General features: G+C 29.6%; 1 protein-coding gene across 8 annotated transcripts in view; it reads left to right on the top strand.

Moving 5' to 3' along the window:
- The window catches only part of LOC142329928 (KH domain-containing, RNA-binding, signal transduction-associated protein 3-like), a 267918-nt gene that overhangs the window by 202360 nt on the left and 38944 nt on the right, over positions 1–26614 (top strand). For all 8 annotated transcript variants that reach the window (XR_012757626.1, XM_075374943.1, XM_075374918.1 and 5 more), the window contains exon 5: positions 5115–5173. Coding sequence is in view for 7 of the 8 variants with exons in the window: in XM_075374943.1 (XP_075231058.1) it covers positions 5115–5173 (59 nt within the window). In the remaining variant the exon portion in view is untranslated. The remainder of the gene's footprint in view (positions 1–5114; positions 5174–26614) is intronic.

Raw genomic sequence — 26614 nt, 5'->3', positions numbered from 1 at the left:
TAAAGTAATAATTTAGTAAAATAAAAAATCAGGAATTATTCTCAAAGAGGAAAATCTGTTTATTTGCTGTGCACATTTCTCAAACAAGTGAGTAATTAAGACTTATTCTGAGGTAGACATATAAATAGAACATTTTATTCTAAGAAAAGCTGTTTTTGTTTCATTATTTTACATGCAGTAGAAATGAAAATATAAAAAAAAAGTATAATGTAAGTACACTCACCGAAAATGGCTTGTTCCTTCTCACTGAGAAAATTTATTTTAACATAGTTCTCATGTACATTGTACCTTGTAATCTTTAACTCTAAATAATCATTACAACACTATTTATACCATAAACCCCAGTTCGTAATATAATCTGGCCTATAATAGTGGTCAGGTTATGATCAGCAATTTATGTGGATCCCCACATTACATCCTGGAGATTAGTAAGATGATCTTCCCTGCTTTTTTGTGTGGCAACAAAACTCCAAACATACTTTTCTGTCTTCTAGGTTGCTCAGTTGGAACATGTTCAGGTGACACAATACTGGAAGTGGAAGGTCCATTAGGTTTTATGCAAAGTAATTCAACTACTGAAACTATGAATTTTTCTCATTACAAGATTTGGTCAAAATTTTCTTTATGTATGATATTTGAATTCATAATGACATCTTCCAAAACCTATGAGTGGTTCGGTTGCAAGGCAAATTGTGAACAGATTTCTTTTATATTTCTGAGTATATTGATTTGATTGTACCAGTGAATCAGGTACGGTATATGTTTAGGGTTTCCACCTTTTGATACCTTATCTACATGCAGCATTGAAAGCGATTATAAGCCATAAACTGGCTTCCGTGTATGTTTCTCTTTGAAGCCAGCAAGCAGTATTTTGCCTTTTCTGAAATTTTTTTCCCTTGAATTTCATGTCGTCAATTCCTGGGGTAGGTATTTTGAAATTTTATCGATTGTACCAGTTACAAAAGTGTCATTTTCAATAAGACCCTTTGCTATAGCAATCTTAATATAGAAATTATCTGTGTACAAATTTACAGGATAATAGTTTTTTTTTTTTTTACTACAGCTTGAGTAAATGGAAGAGACTCATATCCAGGTACATAGAACTTTTTACCTGGATAGTTCAAAGTGGTGGTGGTTATAGTCAGCACTACTATCACAACTAAAAATTTTTAATCCCAAATCATGCATGACGTTTATTGATCAAGTACAGACCAACATATTGTTCATCGCAATCAGCGACTTGCCAATACATATGTTTTGGCTGTGTTTATACTTAATTTTATTAAAATTTGGAGTTCAATAGATCTAAAAAGTATCATAAGTTGTATCGGTTCTTGGTGTATTCTTAATCAAAGAATCAATATGCATGAAATGACTAATCAATTCCCATTTAATCAGGACATTGTTTTTAAAGAAGGAGGGTATGTGTTGAGATGGCCCAATATCCGAGTAGGATTTGTGGTTTTTCCTCACAGTCGGTCCCATGTTTATACACATACAGTAAAAGCTTTCATTGTTGCTTTCTTTACATCAACTCACACTTGTGTTGTCTGCTTAATTTGTGTCTTTGAAGCTACTCTTGTTTTTTAGTACCTACATTCCTGGTATACTTATTAAATTAATTTCATGAACTAATCGCAGCCAAAGGTTTTCAGGAAAAAACAAAGAAATATTCTATTTTCTGAGAATTCCTAGCAGGAGGATTGGTAGGGCCTACATTTCTAACAGAAAAAACATTTCTAGGATCCAAAGTCACTTCACCTGAATCTACGAGGTAAATCAAATATAAATGGGAGTTTCGTTTCTGAGCGTCCACGGTTAGTAGGACCGGGCCTGCGCTTCTAGTATGCTTGGGTGGGGTCATTAGGAATGGTGAGAGTCAGCCATTCCACACTCCCAACTAATTTGTAACTAACGCTCATGATATCTGAACAAGAGGAGCACGCCTCCACTGCGCAACACATAATTATAAAATTTTTTGTTAGTGGAGTTCAAGTGATAGAAATTTTCCGGAGATTGACTGCACAGTTCAGGGACCAATTATTGTCCGTGTGTTTGCCTGGCATAATGAGTTCAAGGAAGGACGAGAACGAGTGGAAAATCAGGAACACGATTTTCATCCTCAGACCAGCATTACAGACAAAAACATTCACACTGTTAGAGACATTCTTGAAGACAGTCAACTGGAGAGAATATCTGAAATTGTAGAACAGGTCTGAATAAGTTATGGTAGCTGTCAAGCGATCATCCCAAACTACTTGCAATTCTGTAAAGTGTGTGACAGATAGTTCCCTTGCCTTTTGACCACAGATCAGAAGTTCAGACATTTTGAGGTCTGCAGGCTTACAGCAAGGTCTGCGAAAGAAGGTTATGCATTTTTGAGTCGGATCGTCACCTGCGATGAAATGTGAGTCAACCATTGCACTCCCAAGTCAAAACAAGCCAGTATGGAGTGGCAGAGGAAAGGGGAGGCAACCCCAATGAAAGCCAAGACTTGACTGTTAGGTAGCAAGATTCTTTCAACAGTTTTTTTTGACCGGCGAGTCATTTTGCGCATTAAATTTTTACATCAGTGACGCACAATTAATGCTGCTTACTACTGCGAGCTGTTGAACAAGACGAGGGCTGCATATCACTGCAAAGGAGAAGACCAACCAATTCGAGAGGCCATCCTTCTCCATGACAATACCAGGCCTCCATACTGCAGCTCTAATGGCCTCAAAACTAGAAGAAATGCACTGGACTCAACTTGATAATCCTCCCTACAGCTTGGACCTATTGCCTTGCATTCTTCATTTGGTGGGCCGCTTAAAGAAACCTCTAGGAGGACAACAATTTGAAGATGAGGGCGTGGAGGGATTCGTGCGCAATTGGCTCCTGACGCAACCAGCTTCATTCTATAAAGCTGCAATAAAAACCTTCCCTCATGCTGGGAAAAATGTACTTCTAAATCAGGAAACTGTGTAGAAAAAAATTATATTTGTCTTTTATTTTTCAATAAATAAATTTTTTCAGAAATAAAATCCCATTTATATTTGTTTTACCCTCATATCTCAGTCTGCGTGTCAATACTAATTGCTTAAGGCCCTGGCCGAGAGTTATTTGAAGGCCCAGACAGGGAAGCAGTATCTTCTGGATCTGAATCAGAAGAATTACTGATAGACTCTGATACATAATCACAGGGTCTTCAGTATTAATGTCAGATTTGTTTTCACGTAACCCTTTACCCGCCATGTTTTTGTAATATAAAAAGTGTTTATATTACTCTAAAGTAGTAAGTGTTTATATTAACTCTAAAATTAGTAAAGCACAATTAAAATAGATAATCAGACAACCCAATATTACAGGTTATGAATGACTGCTGCAGAGTTTACATTATGTTTTGTTCAAAACATAGATTTTGCTTATAATACTTTGATCACATATACTTTTATTTTATTTTAGACTTTTTTTTTATCAGAAATTCTTACCTATAACTAGCAGTAAACAAGATATTTTAAACAAATAAGAACGAACTGCAAACACAACACGGTAATGTAAAACAATGATAGCTAACACATAAATGCTACCTCAATTCTCATTGCTGTAGAAAATAGGTAAAGCACTCCCAGCAGAAATAAAGTATACTATGAGAAAGAAGGGAATTTTATGTTTAAAATGATCGTATAAGATTGACTAATCTGTTAAATACGTGCAGCATCATTTGTCTGCAAAATTTACAACTACATTTTATGGGCCATATACCTGTTGATTTAATCGACACTTACCGCTTAGAGAGTTAATAAAAGGTGTAAGTAATGATTATCATCCTTATCATGTGGTAGCTATTTTTAAAAATTATGGTCATTTTTGTGCACCTGATTGGTTGCATCAACTGGTTGAAGTTTGTCATATGTATGTTGTGAATTTTTTTTCACACGCACCACTTGTACAGCCCTGAACATAAAGTAGACAAAATATAAATATGGAAAAATAGATTATTTTGTTACCTCCTCATTTAAATTTGTAGTAAATTTTGTTAACTGTCCAAAGACTTTTGAAGCCCAGTATTTTTCAATCCTTTTTTTTAATATAAATTAAAAGATATTAAATATAATTATGTTTGTGTCTTTAAAAGAAAACATTGCAGTATCTTCATCATTTTGTGTGTAAGTCAGATGACTGTGGATAGAATTATGGTGCAGTTATTCATTATTTTCAGCCATTTTAAACTTGCAACGAGTAAATTCTGTCTTTCTTGTTTATGCTTACACTTGTTTATGTTTTTTATGCAGCATCTGTTTACCTTAGTCTTTCATGTTTTATGTGTAGAATGCCTTCCTATTTTATATGCTGATACTCGTACAGTTTTTTCGTATAATTCGTTGGTATTTATTTTTATGAAGAGTAATTTCTGTTTAAACATCTCCATACCTGAATTAAACTGACAACTTACTTCGGGAAATGTTGCCTTCAAACATAATTTTTAACAAATAAATGACTAGGATTGATTTCGTTAAAATTGTGCTAATTTTTCAAACCGTCTTTGATTGTAACTTTTGCATTATAATATAACACATTACAATTTTACTAAATTATTGCTTACTTTATGATAGAATAATAATTAATAAATCTCAAAACCAGTCCAGTAGTTGTGTGAATTGAGCATAAAATTTTAATTTTGTGGATTTAAATTTGTTTCAATATTAAGAGTATTTGGTGGAGCCATTTGTTGGTGGTACTGAGTTCTTCAAAATTTTTATTGTTTTGTTTTCTAGTGTTTGTTTATTATTGTGCTTTTTGTAGAACTTTCCTTTATCGAATTGAATTCTGTAGGTGTTTTGACAACTGTTGTCAAAAAAATGATTGTGAACGGGAAAAAATGTTTGAATATAAAAAAATTATACCATTATAGAGTAAGTAATGAATTTATGAAATAACTCCCATTATTAAAAATAAATCTTTTAATTACATCATTTAATAATCCTTTTTTATTATTATTGAATTTGCTGCAAAAAAAAATGAATGGTATAAATGTTGAAATGGTAATTATAATTATTTATAGTAATCATAACTTTGGTTGTAAGTTAATATTTTAAGATTGCATTTTATTTATATACAATTTTTTTTTACAGATATGGAGGCGATTATAATGGTGGTGCTGGTGACTATTACAATACGTCCAACTACACAGGTAAGATATTTGTATACTACAGGTTTATTTATTTGTTTTAAGTCTCAGATTGTTATTTCTGATAGATATGTGTTAATCTTGTTGCACTGTATTTCATATTATTAAACTGTAAAATACTATAGAATTTTGTTTGTGTTTGTAAATATTGAGTGTAAGGGTCTACATCTATATTAATTAAATTTTATTATGCAGTATGTAAAAGCACATTCACAAATGCATATGTTTAAAATTTAATTAGTTTTATATATGGCCACTTCTTTAGTATATTGAGTGTTAGTTATTTTATTTCTCTCAGTAGGTTTTACTCGAGCTAATTCATTTTCTGAAAGTACATATTACTGAATTTAATCTTTTAATTTATTTATTATTGCATACAAAATGTAAATTCTTACAGGTTTAAAAGATAAAATCCAATTATATAAATATAATAAACTATTAAATTGGGTGTAAGCTTCATATTGCTACTAAAGTATTTTATTTATTTTTTTTAAACAAACCACTTCTCTTACCTCTTGTAGCATTTCTTATATGTTAATTAAATATTAAATGGATTGTTAAAATAATAATTATACATATTGATTTAATCTGTCAAATACATTTTATCTTGGAAGTAATTGTAACAAATAAAAGCTTTTTATTATCACTAGGTAGATAAGGTTCTGTTTTACGTGATTAGATTCATTTTTTGACACTGAAGTGATTAAATTTTATTTCATTTTTTAGTTCATAAAAATTTAATAATGACAAGGAAGTTATTGCTGTGTAAGTGGCAAGTGTATGTTGTCACAACATGGCTGGAGTCGATAAAACAGCCGTGTTTTATTATTAAGTGCATTTGAATCACAGTTCAAATTTTTTGTCATTAAACAATGCATTACCACCAAATTTTGCTTTTTCTTTAAAAAATCGGCTCCAAATCACTAACCCTCCTTGAAAAAACATATGATGAAGCTTCAGTGAAAATAAGTAACTTTTTGACTGGTATAAGCATTTAAGTATTTCTGTGAGGGTTATGTTAATTAAAATCATCTTAGTGTTAGATGGGCTTTCATAACATGACAAACATGGTAATTTCGAATATGGTAATGTTTGAAATGATCGCAAGAAATCTGTCTAAAAATAGAGCCAAGATTTAAAATGTCAGTGAGAAGTTACCATGGTGTTCTCTATAATAATAAGATGTATGCCTTGTTTTTCAACATGTTATTACAAAATTATTTCAGTACTTTGTACATTGCTAGAGTAGATATTATTCTCTCCCAATATGGCTCCAGCTGATTTTTGCATGTTCCCCTGTCCTTAAAGTTGCGTGAGAAGAAAGTTATAAGATACTGGTGACATCACCTATGTAATGAAGCAGTTAAAGGAAGTTTATAAAAATGGATTCCAGGAATGTTATCAAAATATTTCTGCTCATTAAGTGTTAAACTGCTGAAAAAAATTATTCTAAAACTAATAATGTGCATCTGAAAAATATACAGTTATTGTAAAATAGTGTATTTCAGGTGAAATATGCTATTATGATATTGATGTCAGAAATTAAAAAAATCTCACACTTAGAAGTATTCATTGGGCAAATAATGAAAGCCATGTATTTTCAGATAAACATTTGTTTCAGTGAAATTTGTGTACATGTTCTATTTTCTATTATATTTTAATTTTATCACTTCTCTCTTGAAACCTATTGACAGAATTGAATTTTTATAGTGTGATAATGATTGTTGCCTCTAAGTAAATTTACAGTATATATTGTTTGTAATATTTGTTGATTCTTTCAAAAGCAATTTAAAAGTATTTCTGCTAAATTTATATGTGAGAAATTGAATAAGCTAAAAGAAATTAATTTCATCTCTCCGTTACTATGACAGTACACAACTTTATTTCTGGCCGTTAACCTAGCTTATTTGAGCAAAGTGGGTTTAACAAAAATTTTGTTTCTTCCATATCATTTAAATTTTCTTTTCCTTTTAATCTTTGGTTGTAACTTATTCAGTCAAAGTTAAAATCTCTGAAAGAAATACCAAGCAGTTTTTTTTTAATTATAAAATTTGATCACGATCAAAGGTATCAATCCTGAAATTTACTAGTGGATCAACTAACTTCAAATAGATCTTGAGAATAATAGTTTATTGCAGGTAAGAGCGTGTTATAAGGGAGATTAATCTCAACAAGCCTGTCTTATTCACCTTATACCCATAACTCGGTTGTCAGAATCACTTGTTTAAGACTACTGTAGCAATCTGTAAGAAGCAAAAAATTAATATAATAATGACTGTGTTTATTGAACATGTATGCAGCTGATCTGTGAAATATTTTGTATGATTGGAATGTGCTAACATTCCAATAAATTATACCAATTTTTGATAGCTGCCTCAAATTTTTCTTGTATGGCAGAAATTCCATTTGAATATTACTTGAGCCACATTATTATGTACAGAGGTGCACAGGTATTCTGAATCAGCAAAATTGTTCTATCTTTGTTGCAATAGTTCAGTATCCTGCTAATTATCAAAGATACCATTAATCTTATTTATATGATATAAAATGGGCAAACTGCCTATTCATAATGCTTTGAAACAGCAAGGATTAATTCTTTTTCTAATAGTAAAGTCATCATTTTAGGATATATTTAAAGAACATAATGTTAGATTGTGGATCGCTTTCATTAAATCCATTTAAGTATTGTTTTTATATCACACTGGACTGTTACTTATTATTGCATGATAGAATAAGCCTGTATCATTTTCTGATTTAATTGACATTGGATGAAAAGTATTTTGGAGCTAACTGATTAGATTCATTCTTTCTACTGTTGTGCAATTCTTTTGACACAAAGTCCAGTTTTGTAACATGATATTTTCCTTGTAAAATGTACCTATTGGCAAATAAATACCACTGATGACTTATTATAGCTTCTTCAAAGTTAAATTTAGAGCTTCTTTTGATTTTTCACTTCGTTTCACAAATTTCTGTTCATAATTAATTTACTTGATAGAGTATGGAAACTTAATTTTATCATGTAATATTTCATATATAGTATGTCATTTAGCTGGTGCACCTAGCTACATGAAATAATGAAGTCTGTGCACGAATTGTGAAACTTTGTAAAAGTGTTTTGTATCTTCATAATGAAATAACCAATTTGTATTGAATATAAATAAGAAATATTTGTCCTTGGTTAGAAAATTAAACATGACTGCGGTTTACATTACGATGGATTAGTAATAGAAAGTTTCAAACAAATGATAATTAGTTCACATAAGAGGAAAAAAATCAGAGATAGTAAAATCAATGTTATGTAGCTGGCCAATTATCTCGTGTAATCCTTCCCAAATTAGCTAAGAAAATCTTAATTATTTTGTAAGTGGGTTTGTTTTCTTATTTCATGTTTAGTATTTTATATTGTCCCAGTAAAAAATCGCTCTGCAGTTGGCAATTTTACTGTATTATTTTTGTAATGGACGTTTCTGTTATTCTACTTTTTTATATTGTTGTTATGGAATTAATATTCACAATTCACTCACATAAAAAATCGCAAACTTTAACTACATGAAAATTGTTATAAAATCCTTAGCAGATTTATCATTTTTATCATTATGCTTGATTTTAAGAATTGGAAATTGAGTAATATGATTTAAAATTTGATGGAATTAAAAAGAGCCGTATATTATCTTTATTTATTCTTTCTTTATAAAAATTTGAATAACATGTTTTTAAGTTCCTAATTTATAACATTATTATAATTAAAAAATTATAAAGCATTTTTTTTTTTTTTTTTTTTTTTTTTTTTTGCCAAATTATAGCAGAATGGCCAAGTTCTCATGTTTAAGCAAAAATTTACTTTTGATTCCTTATATGAGGAATCACCACTTCATGCTGAAAAATAGAATTAGTTTTGAACACTTAAGTACATGTTCATAATCTTTTTTCGTATTTGTTAAATATTATGTTCAATTTTATTATTTGTAAAAATTTATTTGAAGAAAAAGCATAAATGTGTGCACAGATGTCATTACACAGTTTATTTTGGTTTGTACTACCGGTGTCCACATTTATTAAATTTACTGCAATGTTTTTAAATCTTTTAAACATGTTTATATTAACTAGTGTTAGTGCTTGTACTTAGTCTTTTTTAACATTGCAAATGATAAAGTTAATGAGTAATTAATATGGTGTTTTTCATGAATCTAATTCCGTATTGCATTATACAGCTGCTTTTATGATTTAACCTTGCATTTTATAGAGAAAAAAAGAGTAAATTTGTTTGTCAGAACTTTCCCAATTAGGGGGATAGAATACAATTTGATATCATGTTTTAAACATTCATACTGTTGCCTTTTTATTATCTGTAAAAGCAAATTCACAAAAAAATGTATTGTTGCTATTGCTATTCAAAATTTTATGTAGATAGTATTAATTAAAATCATTCGAACACCCAAAATCCTGCTTATTTATTCTGATAAATTTAAATTATTTTTTTAAGAAATTAAAATTTTGTATGCAATTATTTTATTTTATTTTTATTTTTTTAATTTATAAAGAAGGTGGCCATATATTGGTGAATTGGTATTTATTTCTCAAACGTTCTGTTATAATTAGTGTTTTAACAGTATGTTATTGTATGTTTGCTGTAAAAAATACTCATCTCAAGAATTTTTGGCATTGTAAATGGTAAATTTGAGGATGTCATTAGAAACTTCATATATTGGCTGATTACTGCATATATTAATTGGAAAATTTTCTGTTGGGCAAAAGCAAGTTGGGTAGGGAGTATTCAAACCATGTTTGTAGATGCGTTGTATGGTATAATGAATAATCATTTGTGTTATTGTAATAATGTTTGTAAAATTGTTTTTATTTATAGATATATATATATATTTTTTTTTTTAATCAGTAGGATCATGATGTTTTCATTACTTCATTATATTGCTGTTAGATCTTAATATTTCTTAAAATATGAGTTTTCATATTTTTCTAGACACTGCCTACCTTCATGTTATTAAAATAATTTTGCATGCTTTATTTAGAATTTATAGTAAATGAATTTTCAAGTTCTGACAAGTATTGGGCAGAACAGTAGTGCAATGGTTGATGAAGTGCTCAGATTTACCTCTCTACTTGCATTTAATTTATGTTTATTCTTAATTTCCTGCATTTTTGTGAAGTATTAAAAAAAAATTATGAAATCAAAGAGAGTGCCTTTAGTTACCAGTTCTATTTGGGAATTATTTATATTAGATATATTTTACTTTCTTAATTTACAGGTATTCAGAATGATTTTTTACAATAATTTTCTTTAGTTTTAATTTTTACCATAAATGTTAACATACGGCAGTTATTTACGTACTGATGTAGTTAATATCTGTCAGATATGTCAAGAATTTAGCTGCAGTTCTTTTTAGTGATATAAAGTCATTAGCTGGCACAGATGGCATTCAAATTTTATAAAGTAGGTTGTGATAATTCAAAATAAATTTAACCTTTTTAAGACTACAATCTGATATTTTGCAACATTGGTTTCTTTGAAAAAAATGTCTCTCTATTTGTATTTTACAGAAATAACTATATCTTTACAAGTTTTAATTAGGTGACAAAAAGTTTTGATTTTATTACAGAAAATATACACACACACATAGACTCACGAGGTTTGTCCGGAAGTAAGTGTACTGATCTCCTTTGAAGTACGACCTTTGGGAAGTTACAGAGCTGTTCCAACATTTCTTCCGCTGTTCATAGCAGTACCGAAAGTCATTTTCCTTAAATTTGTGTAACTCATTGGTTATAGTTTTTCTGTATGTTTTTCACCGTCCTGAAATGACCTTTCAATGTAAATTCAAATTAGGGAAGAAGTAGAAATCACATGGATCTAGATGTGGGCTGTAGGGAGGCTGTGGAAGTAGGGGAATGTTTTGCTTCGCCAGAAATTCTCAAATTGAAAGTGAAGTGTGAGCTGGTGCGTTGATCGCAGTGTAGCACTCAATCATGTGCAATGTCCATTTGGACTCGCTGGACCTATTTTTGAAGTCTTTCCAAGACATCTTTGTAAAAGGCACTATTAACTTTCTGTCCTGGAGGTACAAATTCTTTGTGCACAATATACAGCTCACACCATTTCCACATTTTCTCTGCTCTCTTTGAAAGCTTTGTGCTACTTAAAAACCATAGTTATCGATATAGTGGCATTTCCATAAGCGCTGGTTAAAGAATCAAATGTTTCTGTGGCAGACAAGAGTTTCACACAAAATTTGATAGCATAACGTTGTTGAATATTTTCCATCATCACAAATGTAACATGGTTAAAAATGACCATAAACAGCAGTAGCACGCAACTTACTCAACTGGTCCAGTCACTCAATACTTAAACACTCTTATACATCAAGGACATTTTACATTACCTGTTTGTCTGTAGGAAAATCAGTACACTTACTTTTGGGACAAACTTTTTGTGTGTGTACATACATACACACACACACATAATATATATATATATATATATATATATATATGGGGTTTGGATTTGTCAATTAATTGCAAGTAGAGAGATAAATCTAAGGACTTCAAGAACCAGCGCAAATATATGTACAGGGAGGAGCAGAAACAATTCATGACTTAAAACTTAGAAATTAACACTTTAATTTCAAATGAAATACTAACTAGGTATATTATTGTAAAAAACAAGGACAAGCATTTAGTTTTCAGCTAACGTTTGAAGATATCATCATGCAAGTGACCACCATTAGCAGTTGTTACATTTTTGCATGCTGTCCATTACACTTGGATTTCTCCTTGGATGAAAAATTTCAGTTCCTATGTTAGTGTAAGGTCAGTTGACGTAATCCTTCTCTTACAAATGGCTCCTTAGGAAAATTAGTCCATGCAACATCTCTGAAATAAGAGGACATGTTGGAGAAACGTTTCTCAGATGATTGCCATTGAATTTTGTGCTGTGTGGGTGGTAGCGCCATCCTGTTGGAACCACATCAGGTATGTGTTGAACTATGCCAACGAGAAATATTTTACAACAGCACCATATATCCATCTTATGTGAGTAACAGACTGAAGATTAGCATTTTCAAAAAGGTACATCCCAGTCACTCTAAATGCACTAACACTACGCCACACTGTAACTTTTTTCTGTGCAGTGGCAATTCATACAACTTGTGCATGGGTTCTCTGTGGTTCAGTATCCAAAGTTCTGCTTTTTAACCTATCTGTTTAGATGAAAATGTGCTTCATCAAATATTAGTAGGTGATCCACCTTAACTCTGGTTCACCTGATAGAAATCATGCAGATGGGGTTGTTGTACCACTAGCATTTTATAAGGAATGGAACATTAAATCCTCATGTATGATGTATCCAACAGTCCTGGGGTTACGTGTAAGGTAGTTGATGGCGACAAGTGGAATACAGAGGACTATGCCAAAACACTTCTGTCATTTTGCACATTTTCCAGGGTTCACACAGTTTTGAGGACGACCAGGCAGGAGGCGGCTTCCTATTGACAAAGGTTGCATTAGCCTGAATTGTCTGACCCATTCCTTCTAATGTCAAAATGTCATCAAAAAACTGCATTACAGTAACGGAACAAAAACAAATACATCAATTTGTAAAAAAAGTACACTTAATTATACTTTTTAATTAATGTTTTACATTTGTTTTGTGTTAGTGAAGTTGGCAGTTTTTGTTTAATATTTAGTTACTTCTGAACTGATTTTCATTGTAAATTCACTTCAACCTCCTTGATGAAATCTTTTTATTTAAACTTATTAAATTCATATTGAATATTATATGGTTTTTATCAGTGCTAAGATAAATATTATATATTAGGCCTGTTTTTAAAAAATCAGTTTTGAATTTTTACCTCTACACAGTAAAAAGAGATGGCATTGAGTAGCACAGTTATTTCAATCAGTAGTCAGCTGAAATTCACTTGCAGATATGATGTAATGTTGTGGACCAAATATTATGAGTGACTACAGTAAGACAGTGGTGCCATTTATTTTGAGAAGAGTGAACGTACGTTCATGATAAAGAACATAGGAGCCTGCTGTCTATGATAACAGATGATTTGATTGAAAAGGTTGGAAAATTAGAGAAAAATCAGTATTTTACCTTGTCACAGTTGTTTTTAATGTTTTATAATCTTTGACTTACGAAGTTTTGACTGAAAAATTAGTCGATGAAAAATTGTGTGTTGAATGGATGTTGACACACACACAAGGAAAAACCTCTTGTTGCATGCATGAATTATTGAAGTGTTAAGAAAATGAAGGTGATAAATTATTCAATCACATTATTACTGAAGATGAAACCTGGATTTCTTATTTAAACGTAAAGACAAAGAAGCAGTCGATGCAGTGGTGGTATTCAGCATTCCCTAGATTGATGAATTCAAACAAGAACGTTTAGAATGTGTGGTAAAGAAGCTTATGGCTGCTATTTCTTGGGACAGAAATGTGTCTTTCTTGTCGAATTTAGTGATTGTTGAACTAGTGTGAATGCCAGTACATGTTAAGAAATGTTAAAAAAATCTTAGAAGAGTTATAAAAATATCAATGATGTAGAATGCTATCCAAGAGGATATTTTTTTTTGCATGACAATGCCTAGCCGCACATGGCAAATCATACAGTGAGGTGATTGGAAATCTTTTGTTGGTGGAAAATCTTCAATTTGCACCCTGTAGTACTGACTTAGTTCCCAGTGATTATTTTCTTTTTCTTTGCCTTATATAGTGGCAATTTCTTGAAGAATGAATAAAGAAATTGTGAAACGCTGTGTTAAATGTGTTTGTTTTGAAGACTTCTATATAGAAACATGAAAAAATGTTTTTCAGTCTAGTTTTTATATTAAAATTGACATTGCTTTAAAAAAGCCTCAGGTATTTGAGTACATACATAACGGAATAAACGTGCCCTGGCATTTGATGATCTATTTGGTTATTATTGCTTAATGTGTATATTAAAAAAAAATCTTAATTTATACTCCAAATTTCCTGCTTTCTTTTAGAACATTTAGTTATTGAAGGAGTACAGTAATTTATTAAAGTAATAAAAACAAGAAAGAAAAATAGAAATAGTATGTCCTAGAAGTATGTTTACAGAAAATATTTTTTCTTTCCTGAGAAAGAGAAAGTGTGTATGCAAGTCAAAATTTTGATTTCATTTTTTTTTTTTTTACCAGTGTCAGGTTTCACACAATCTCTTGGAATAAAAACAATAAAAAAACAATGAAATGTCAAATAAATGTTTACACACATGTTTGAGCTATAATTAAATTAATAACTTAAGACAAATTCTTCAAAAATAGGTGAAAAGATTTATTTATATTTGTTTTTGGGCCATTGGTAGCATTAAATTTCCCCCCCTCTTGATATGATGTCCTAAGAGATACTGGCCAAACTTGGGGTTAATTAAGTTCATTTAGACAAATACCATTTCATGCTTCATTTTCCCTAAAATTGTTACATTCAATGCCATTTGTGAAATATTGCTAGAACCTTCAGGAACACTGTTCAGGAGACTTGATTTCTAAAGTTGTGTACTAAATTTGTTTTGAAAATCATGTAGTACTATTTCATTGTAAGTTTCATTTATTCTATCAGTTTTAAGTAAAAATAATAGTTTATTAATATTTAAAAACCCAAGATGCATTTGAAATAAAGATCTGTATAAAAAGCAAAAACTGAGAAAATTATCCAACCCATTCCATTTTAACTCTTAATCTATAATAACATTGCCCAACAAATTTTTTTTTTAATGTTTCCTTTACTTCACGAGTCAAATCTTACTAATTTCAGGTTGAGAAAAACAAATATGACAAAGAAAAAATTTCATTAGCTCTAGTTTCTGTTATATATACAATAGGTGAAAGTATTTTATTTTAATGAACTAAGAGAAAACTATACATTTTAATTACATATACAAACAACATCGAAAGGCTCTGCAACGACATTTCTCTCGCTAGAATTAAAATTTATTGCAGGCCAGTCTGCTTGAATGTAATGCGATTTCCTATCCCTATTGTCTCATATACATAAAAAGGAGTAGTATTTAGTGTACCCCAGTTGTATTCCTAAGAATACAGTAATTTAGATTGCTACACATTTTCCACTTGTGTTTAGCATATTTGATTGAGTCTAGAAGGATTGCCATGTTTCCATAAGTCTTCTTCATGTGAACTATGGGATGAGGCTGTTTGTCACCTTAATCCATTCAGCTGCACCAGTAGATCCTTCATGTGAACAGCATGACCAATAGGAATAAAAGGAAGATATTTGCCATTGTGAAGTAATACAGCTTTCAAACTAACCTTGGAGGAGTCTGTGAATAACATCTAATCAGTCGGATCGTGATTCAAATTCAAACATTTCATCAAGCCATTAACATCACAACAAACAACAAGATTGTTTTTCTTCTCTAAAAAAAGAAAGCAGATCCCTATAACAATGTCTGTACTGTGAAACCCTGATATCGTTTTTGAGAAGATTCCATTGCTGTAGTCATGAACCTAGAAGTTGCTCTGCCTTCTTCAACAAAACAAGGTCTCGAATGAGATCACTCAATTCGCTTTACTCAGTCTATGCAGTTCATCTTTTTTGTCAAAATCTATCATGGGATATGAAAAACTTGTTAGCTTTTTGGGCCATCTTCTTCTTCCACCACACTGTCTTCATTTTCTACTTCAAGCTTAATATAATTTTGGGGTGGAGTAGGAACGGGTAAACTATCTGAATATGGAACAGGTCGAATAGCAGATGGAAGATTAGGGTATTAAACTGTTAATCTTTCTGCATTGACAATCCTGCCTTTATAGGTTGAGTCGAGCAGAAATAGCACTGTTATCTGTATGGTTTATAGGCTCCTACCAAACCATAGGCACAGCAAAAGCCATAGATTGTTTTTATTTTTCAGCCATTCTCGTAGTATAACTGAACAAGAGTTGCAACATGTATGTGGAGCCCATGACTTATCCTAGTACCCTACCTTCACACCAAATAATGCTTGTAGGCAGTCTTCACAAGAGGCATCAGATTGCATTTTCTGTGATAAAAATGTAACTTCACTTGAAAAGAGAAATTCTGCAATTACAACACAAACAATATGAAACTCACAGTCACAGCAACTGTAATAATGTTTATAACCTACAAACAGCTGGAAAATGTTGTGTTTTGTCATTATAAAGCACAACGTTAAATATTAAATGTAATAGGTATGACAACTCCATAAACAAAATTACCCCCAAACTAAAAATGTAGATAGAGTAAAAAATGACATGTCGTATCTCCAAAGCAAGATCTAATTAGTCATTTTTATGGTGAATTTTGAATTCAGGATATGGAAATAGATAAGAATAGGCTATTTTTGAGCTCAAAACATTTTAATTGTTGGGCAGTGTAATTTTAGGAGTACATCTACTCTTAGGAGATGATCGTTCTACTTAACGCAATATATTACTTGGTTTATACCAACAACATTTAGCTGATTTCCCCCTGATTTCTAAATTTGTTATCTTTTGCTGTTATTAAGTTCTTATAAAGTGGCATAATGTTCTGCATGTATTTTGAAAATTACCAAATTTTTTTTTTTGTGTCAAAAGCTCACTTAACATCCTATATAATTGAAACCCTTCACTTCTTCAGTTGGTGATCTCTTTTTACTAATACTGTCATTGATCTCACGAGACTTTCATCCATTAAATAACAGTTAAGAAAGTAATATCAGCAAGAATATTATTTTTAATAACTGTTAGAATATGTGAATACAAGTAAACATTTTGAAGTAAAAATTCAAAAATATCTTCACAACATTTGTTTATATTTGATTTGAGTGTTACTTTCTGCCGTTCCTAGCATTATTTTGGCATTCATAGTAGACACATTTCAGAGTACCTCCATTCTCGAAACTACTTTTAGCACTAAGTGCTAATAGAAGTTTGGAGAATGGAGGCACTCTGAAACAAATAAAATGTGAATGTCAAAGTTACAGTGCTAGGAAGGTCAGAAAATAACACTCAAATCAATTCTGGTAAGCCTAGCAGAAATATAAAATATTGTGGAAAAAATGTTGTTTATATTTATTTGAATATTATAATTTTGGAGAAAAATAACTTGCAAGTGTTTTTCCAAAAATCTACTCTAGATGACAATGTAAAAAAAGGAAAACATATTTCCAAGTAACTAAAAAATTAAAAAAAGAAGAAATAAGCTCATCCAACATTTTAATTTTAAAATGTTCTCATTAATTCCATCTATGTTAAAAAAATTATTCAGAATTTAAAATGTTTAAAACATTGAAAAATTTAGTAATGTGTACACTATTTATTGAACAATAACCGTAGTATGGTATTTTTCAGTATTTCAAGCCTGATTAAACCAGCCTTAAAGGGGTTAAATACTCCTTAAGTTGGCTCTTCTCAATATTCAATCCAGTAATATTATTTTCTCAACATCTCTTTATTTTATTTGATTTCAAAACTGGTGTGTTTTGCAAATTTTAAAACCACCTCAAATAATAATTTTAAGAAGTGTGGTGTTAAGGTGATGTGGTGCTTTAGGAAGTTATATGATTGCAATTACATAATTCTTGCATAAATATTTTGTATATTATTGGTTTTTACTGTAATTTATACCTTGATCTGTCATTGCATAAACATACCTAGATAGAAATGTGAACATTTATTTTTCTCCATCAGTGTCCTTTTTAAATTCCCACAGATTCTGTGTTCATTTTTTAACATTAGCATCTCCCATGACTACTATTTATGCCTAATTTCGAGTAAAAATGAAATTGAAAGATTACTGCAATTGTAAAGATTGACAGTAACTAAAGTGACAGGTAACTGAATTTTCTTGATTTAGTTCAGTTATTTTCAATTTAAATGGCAGTGTCTAATAATGAATACTCTTATTTTAAGCGTATTACACAAGCATATATTGTATCGTTATACTTTTACCCGTTGTTATACTTGTGGTACTATCTATAGAATTCATGTAATTTTTTTTTTAATGTTTGGTCTGTTTTATAACTTCATTCTGTCTCGTGTATTTGCATGTAAATTTAATTAAATCAAGTACTTAATTTTCTTTTTAATTAGTAATATTTTTTAATAAAAAAAAATAGTATTGAAAATGCCTTTGACAGTGTATTTGTTGTCAAAAACAGCAAATAGCATTAAATTTCAAATTTATTTAGAGTAAAAGTTTTTTTAATATTTCAGGAATTTTAATACATGAATAATAGTGAATTAGTTAATGAATTTTTGCAATTAAGCAGTAACAAATCATCCAATAATAAAAATTGTAATACAACTGCTTTTAATATGTTTTATATATTACATGAGGGCTTTTGTAGTGATCACTGCACTGCTTCATCAGATATTTCAAATTAAAAAAAATTTTATATTAAAAATTAAAATAGAAAAGAAGTATGTATAATATTCTAGGTCAATAAATAAATTGTAAATGTTGAAAAATGAAAAATTGATAATTTTATACTATTATTATTAAATAAATTTTAAAGATTTGTTTAAACCATTCATTATCTTCAAAGTTTAATTATTTATTTATAATAATAATATTATTTTTCATGACTTGGATTTTTTCAAGCGATTGCATTTTAAGATTATTACTGTTTCTTTGTAATATTTCCATCTTGTGAATTAATGAATTTATGCTTATTTCGTATGTGTTCTGCATAATTAGATTTTTGTTTACCATACTTAAAACACCTATAAAAATGTTCTTTGAATCTTTTTTCAAAACTTCTGGTCATGTCCTTGTAAAAATGGCCTATATAAAATTTAATATCTGACGAAGTAGTGATCCATTTCAAAAGCATTCATATAAAAAAAAAAAAGGCAGTAAGTGTTAAAATTGTTATTATTGATAATAATTTTAATTATAGTAGAATGATCAAATTCACACAACAATATATATATCCATAAGCGGTTTGAAATGGGAATTTTATTAACCCTTACAATGTATACCTAAAATTGCAGTCAATATTTATCATATTAATACATGTTTTATGAAGTTGTTGCATTTTTTATTTATTTATTTTTTTGAAGAAATGTGACAAACTGGGTTTCCTTTTCCTAATTAAATCTGCTGATTCAACCAACCAAATTTTTTTTTATATTCAAGTTTTGTTCATTATTGTTTAATGGCTTATGAATGCATTAATATCAAAGAATGCTCTTCTTTTTTTATTTTTTTTAATAATAAGACTTGCTTGAGCATTTTAAGGTCATTGGTAATTAAATGAGTTTGACATGTTGGAATCAGATTTTGTTCATTTGTTGTACTAGAGTGAAATATTGTGGAAACTGAAAGAAAAAAAAATGTATTTTTCAATTTTGTATTGTGTGATTTTTATTGTGCTTTATATAGAATACTGCATAGCAATTCATATTTTGTGGGACTACTATAATAATATTGAAATCTTTATAATGTAACTTTATATCTCGATCGCATGTGTACTGTTTTAGAGCTAATATTTTTTATTCTACTTTATTATCTTAATCAGTAGAATTGTTATAGGCATTCCAAGGTTATAGGCATTATCTGATGTCGTGAACCTGACTATAAGGTTTTAACTATGTTATAATTAAGATGACAGATTAATTTCCTTGTCCAATACTTTGAAACCAGAATCTGTTAACCGAACTTTCTCTTTTAAAAAAAAAAATAAATCATAGTTTAATTTTGAATGATATTTGAGCAAAATAGGTTAGCTAACTTTGTATCGGAAAGCTTAAAACAGGGTACTATATTCTCAAGTTAAGAACACAACAGAAAAATGTTTATTTTCATGAAAATTTGCCTAAGATGCAATATAAAATGCTGATTTCTTTGTAACAATCTAAATATTTATAACTAATTATTTTCATAAAAAACTGTCATAATTTCAAAATGTTTTTTGGTACTTATGAAATCTGTATTGAATCTATTAAGTTACATGACTTCAGAATCCATAAAAAAAATTTTTTTTAATGTGAAAAGCATTTATTTATAACAAAATAAATTTTGGTGCTTATAAAAAGATCAGCGTACATCAATAGATATATATATATAATATATTTATATATTTTTTTTTTTTTACTGTTAACAATACAAAATTTAATAACAAATTGAAACATTATTTTCTTTGTAAGTGTATTATTGATGAGGTTACTTTTACATTGTTAGGTTTATCTATTCACATTTCTATTTTCAGCAGCCAGTATTCCTTATCACAAATTAAATCTCTTGAAATAGGTTCTTGATGTAAACATCACATGTTTGGAGATTTAGGATTCCAGATGTAGCTAACTAATGATGGATTTTATTTAACCATATAAGAGATTCCCAAAATAACTCAGTCGTTTAGTGTTTACCTCCGTTTCTGGGTTGATGAAGTTATAGCAGTGGCTTACTTTGAAATAACAAAAACCTTCATGTTCAAGATCTGTTGTTAATTACACATGTTATGAATCAGAATACTAGTACTACCTTCATATAGTCTTAAATAACCTGGAAAAATGTTCTGATTATCTATTTGGGATTGGTATTTTAAAACACCCCCATTCACTTCCCTACTTGCTCCTTCAAACACCCATTACTCTAGTAAATGTGTGCTCATGGTTTTTGTGCCTTGAAAACTTAGTACTCTATTTTAACAATTTTCCCTTAGCCTCCGGTTTTGCTTTTGCCTGGTCTTACACTAACTAGTGCACACTTCTCTCATAAATCTGTGGTTGTTACTGTAAGCAACATATGGAACTGTGTTGTTCATACTACTTTGTTGAAGCCAATTCAGTAGCCCAAGAGTACAGAAACTGCACTTTGTAACAAATGAGAATTTGGAATTTCTTGTCAAAATTGTTTGGAAATATGCATGTATCACTGTATATAATTGACTTTCAAACATGTTCTACTGTACCACCACATGACATCATCTGTTTGATATAGTACTATGTTGTGCATGTTTAAAACACCTTAACAAGATTTCACAATCTGTAGGAAACTAGTCAAACTGCTTTCATTTGCTGGAAGATCGAAAATATTCATAACAATGAAGATATCTGCATACACTACGGCACAGTTTAGTTACAAGTGATTACACCCAGAAAAATGTAGGTTCCTTTATCGCTACAGATTTTTATGAATTTAGTTTTATCTGTAATTTTGAACAAAGTTAAAAAGAAAATATAATGAAGTAATAATAAAAAATATCTTACTATAACATAGGTATTCAAAATATTCTTTTATATTCATCATCCAGCAGTTTCAATTACAGTAAGGTAGTCAATAATAAAACAAAGTGATATTGCACCAGTCTTCTTAATAAGTATCCAAACAAATCTTACATTTGATTTGATATACTTTTAAACACAATTGTAGAACAGTATGGTATCTACAATCTGTGTAATAGCAGACTGTCCTTTTTTCCTGCTTTACTTAATGGTGTGCCCTAGTTTATCCACACTGATCTCACTATTTAGTTCTGAAATATCGTTCATTTTGAACAAGTTATCAACTAATGACCACAATTGCTATTTCATATGTTTTCAATCTATACTTCTTCCTTATCCTTGTTGAGATTATGTAATAGTGTAAAAGAAAGGCATCAATGAGCAATATCAAAGAAAACGAAAAAGAGTTCTGTCCATAATATCATTTATTACCTCATGAATTATTAATATGGAGTCAATTTGTTATCTATGTTAACATTAGTTTTATTTTAATTGTGACCCAGCAAAATATCTGTTTCTGTTATTATTAAACAGGATTATGAATGCCAGTAGTGTAGTTGATATAACGTGTCTGAGATAATATTACATCACTTATACCACTCCTTTTTTCACATGATAAATGTTTTTTTGCTAATGACAATTCACTCAATCTCCTTTAAGTAATTACTTTTAAGCTAAGGTATGAATTTTTTTTTTCAGTATAATTACACTTAAAAACACAAAAACATTAGAATCAATTATGGAATAATTTGAAAGTTCTGCTTATCATACTTTTGCTAGTGAGGCTGTACCCTTTGTTTATTATTAACATTTAAATAAATACCATTTCTTTTCAACTTTTCAAGTATTTTATTTTTATGTAAAAGGACGTTTTGTTTATACTAGTTGAAAAATATTAAGACAAGACTATAGTTTATCCAATTTTTTTTTTATCTTTCTATATAATAAATAAAATTTAAAAAAGACAGTCAATTATTGGTTGTGATGTTTATTTTGATTAACATTTGATAAGCTTGAAATGTCACTTGATCACTGTACTGGTTCAGCCATGCAAACGCTTGCATCAATTTTCTGATTACAGCAGTTCAATAGTATTGTATTTATTTATTTAAATAAACATTCTTCAGCCATTTGTAATAGTTGACTACTTTGCTGAATGTTAATTACTCTCTTTGAGATAAAAACTATCACTTATATCCAGTTTTCTTTGTGAAACCTTATAATAAACTGCTAGTGCTGGTTAGGAAGCTAGCTTTGTGTGTAAATTCACTCTTAAGATTATTGTGCAGCAGTTGGACAGGAATCACATTGATAATGAATTTACTTCTACTACTACCCATAGTATCTTAGCATACTAATGCCAGCCATGTATCTGTAAAACAGAATTTGGGAAGAAAGATCAAGGGCAAGGAAAAGAAGTCTGTGGTGAGAGAAAAAGACAATTTGCAGAAAGAAGAAATCAGTACAAGACCTAACCCAGAAAAAAAGTTTTAGGCCCACTAAACAGCAAGTTTCCATTTTGCCTTCAATCTTGTGAGAGATCAAGGCAAACCTATTAATCTACCCAAATAGTGCAGTGAATTATTCATGAATATTACTTGTGTACCTTTGAACAGATTTGTAACTTGGATAAAAAAAGATATTAAAGAATTTCTAGCAGGCTTTTGGAAGACATGCTCAATGGTTGGGTTGTTTGGGTGACATTTCACATGATATAAAGATATTAAACCCAAATGACAGAAAGTGATCACTTTCTTTTTGGGTCTTATTGGCAGAATTTGGCCATGATTATGATTGCTTTTTAAGTTTTGCAAATTGGGCCTCTGTGAATCAAAATTGTTCAGATATTAAAATCTTTATAAAGCAGCACATATGTATCTGTTTGGAATTAACAGAGTTATCCTAATGGATAATGGTTTATTCAGATTGATTTCAAAACTCTGATAGGAGTTATGTAGGGAGGGTACCTGTTGAACCCAATTTTATTTTCATTTATTAATGCTGTAGAGAATTATTTGGAAGGAGGTTGATCATGTTTTCATCTGATTGTTAAATTGTTAGCTTATGTGGATAAAGACAGGTTATCGATAAAAAGTTAATTTTTATGATTACTGTAACACGTGGATCTTAAAAATTAATCTCAGCTAACCTAAAGTTATATAGAAATAAGGACGAGCCAGCTAAATGCAAAAATATTGGTTTACTGCAAATAAGATTGAAGTTGTGAATAAATATAAATTACCTCCATATGGGTATGAGGATCCCACATTGTCTTTAAATGATTATTAGAAAGAAATAACTAAACATAAGGCAGCCATAAATTGTTTTAATAATATTTTGGTCTGATGTCCTTTAATTAAAATTACAACTATTTGATGTAGTATTCAGATAATATTCTTTTGTGGGGCCACAACAGTTTGATAAAGTTGAGAAACTACTTTATTTATTAAGAAAATGCAGAATATTCCAGATTATAGCTTATATAAGGAAGTTAAATTAGGTTTTGGTCTATCAATCCATAATGTCTGAGCTGGAAAAGAGGTGTATATTAGTTGAAGAATAGAAAGTTATTAACATGGGTTTATTTTGCTTTTGATAATTTTAAATTTGGTACAAATGTTAGAAGGGCATGAAGATAAAAATTGACTAATGTAATTGAATTATAAGTAAGTGGTAAGGTATACATAGTTACTGTAGTTATTGTACAAGGACCGTAATTGTGATAGCAACATACTTTGGGTTCATTAAGTAGATATTCAAAGCTACAGTTCGTGTACATATATTTAAATAAAAACAATTGAGAAAAACTGAATCAGGCGAGTTACTAAATATGGTAAATTCTAGTTATATTTCACACAGTTAAGTAGAGGCAAATCAATTAGTTGTCCTGATGATAAGAATTGGACAAGTCCCTGTGGTAAATATGCATAGAGATGTAAAGTTTAATTTGGAAAGGAATTTAATTTTTGAATGATCATTATTAATCCACTGAATCATGTGAAAAAATTCAATTGTTTATCATAAAAAAAACTTGTTCTATTTTATAAAACATGTTCATTATTATAAAAAAACTTTATTATTGAAATATTGTTTGTTTAAAAGAATAAACAATAATAATTCCTTTGATGGTAAGTTGATTAAGAGAATTGTATCAGCAGTCTGTTTTTTCCATCTTTCAAATTAATTGATTACATTAATGTATGTTTTTTTTTAATTTTTATGATTTTTGTTATATTTTTGGAGAATAAGCTATTTTATTAAAATATTTTAAATTATTTATGTTTAATATTATTATGCATTGACCGACACATGCTGCAACAAAAGCTGCTCTTTTCTTGAAACTTAACAGTGCTGTAAGAAAGGTATCAGGTTCCTGAAAAAAAAAACCTTGCTCATCTCCTCAAATATGACTCAATTATAAATGTTCAGGAGTTATAGTTTTATTTTTAGGTAATGCTTGGAGTCTATCTTTATAGTAAAATTTTATTATTTAATATTAAAAATTAGTTTTAAATTAATTATTTTTCCAGTTTAATGTTATTAAACCCACCTGTACGTGTCAAGCTTTAATTGGTGATCCTGACTATCATTTAGCTTTCAAAGTTATTCTAATGATTACTACAACACTTAAAGTAAATATAATTTAATTTATGTATAATAACAAAACGCTAATTTTTTTATATGTATTTTAATTTGGTATATATCCCTGAATAAATAAAAAATAAAATTATTTATCCTAAGTAAATAAAGAGTGATTAGATGCAGTTATGTATCTTACATTCTAATACCTTATATAGATCACTATCTTTTCACAATGGTATCTGTAATTAAGTTTTAAATTTAACTCTGTCAGTAGAGCGTCATCTGCATAATCTCAAAGAAACAATTTCTATTTTGGGAAAGACTAACATTGGGTGAAATAACTGATTGTACGATGACTAGTTTAGTAATCAAAATTATTTAAATTGATTTCATGAAACATCAGTTCAACAAATTTCCTTTAAAGATATTCCATAAGACTAAAATCTTTTTTTATGTTAATAGACCAATGGAATTAGTGCTTACATTAAAAATATCTGACATATTTTTGATTAATTAATTTACCACAGAACCTTATATGTAAGATTTTAAAAATGGAAATTTTGAAGCATATGAAAAGATTTGAATCAGGACCTCTGGATGAAAGGCAGAGATCGACTAACAGATATGTGAACACATATAGGATAAGCAGGTTTTTTTTTTTATCTAGTTGACAGTTTCAATGAAAATTGCTCTTAAAAACACTTGAAGAAAAAATATAATTTTTTCTTTCTTTATGATGGGTGGATATTTTAATTATTTTCCAGGATTGTTTTGCCCATAGTTCTTCTATGATTATCGACTGCTATGATCATTTAGCCTAAATGGAAGTATTTATTGTATGAAAAATGACATGCCTGGCCGGGATTCGAACTCTGACCTCTGGGTGAAAGGCAGAGATGCTACTACTTGTGCCACAAAGGCCAGCCCCAAAGTTATTACTTTTCTGTTATAATAATCCCTGAAGTAATGAAATTTATTTTCAGTGGTGGATGTGGTATACATAGTGTTGATAGTATTAAATGTACATTTTATTGTTCGTTAATAGTCAAGGAGCCATATCACAGATCTAATTTGTCTGTAATTACATAGATGAATAGCATCACTGGCAATCTGCTTGTTTGCTAATTATTTATCATTACTGCATGTATTCAGTCATTGAATCAGTTAGTGGCAAAATCTTTTTACTGTATGGTCAGAGGAATTAATTGTGGAATTTGCTACATATTACGTAAACCTAGCCAGTAATAATACTCTTAATCATCTCCTAGTATGTAACATTTCTTTATGTATTGCATCAATACATTTTTCACCCGTAGGTTTTAAATGAATATGTATCCTTCCTGGGTGAAGTTCATAATGAGACATTTATTGTTAAAAACTTCAATCTGGTCAGAATTTAGTTGTAAGTAAAATTGCAAAATAGGATTTGCAATTCCTGTAAGTTTTTATTTCATAGAATTATTGTGATTGAGAAAAGTTTTCTACATGTAATAGTTATATAAGATTTCCTCTGAAACTGTGAATCTTCTAAGGACATTCTTTTTGAAGAAAAGATTATATAAATCTTCTTGATGAAGAAATTATCAAAATGCTGTTAAAATTGATTTATCTACTGTTAAACTTGTTT

Source organism: Lycorma delicatula, chromosome 1, assembly GCF_047948215.1.
Source record: "Lycorma delicatula isolate Av1 chromosome 1, ASM4794821v1, whole genome shotgun sequence".
NCBI classification, from domain to species: domain Eukaryota; kingdom Metazoa; phylum Arthropoda; class Insecta; order Hemiptera; family Fulgoridae; genus Lycorma; species Lycorma delicatula.
Note: the sequence above shows the minus strand (reverse complement) of the source record. Positions and strands in the feature narration are given on the sequence as shown.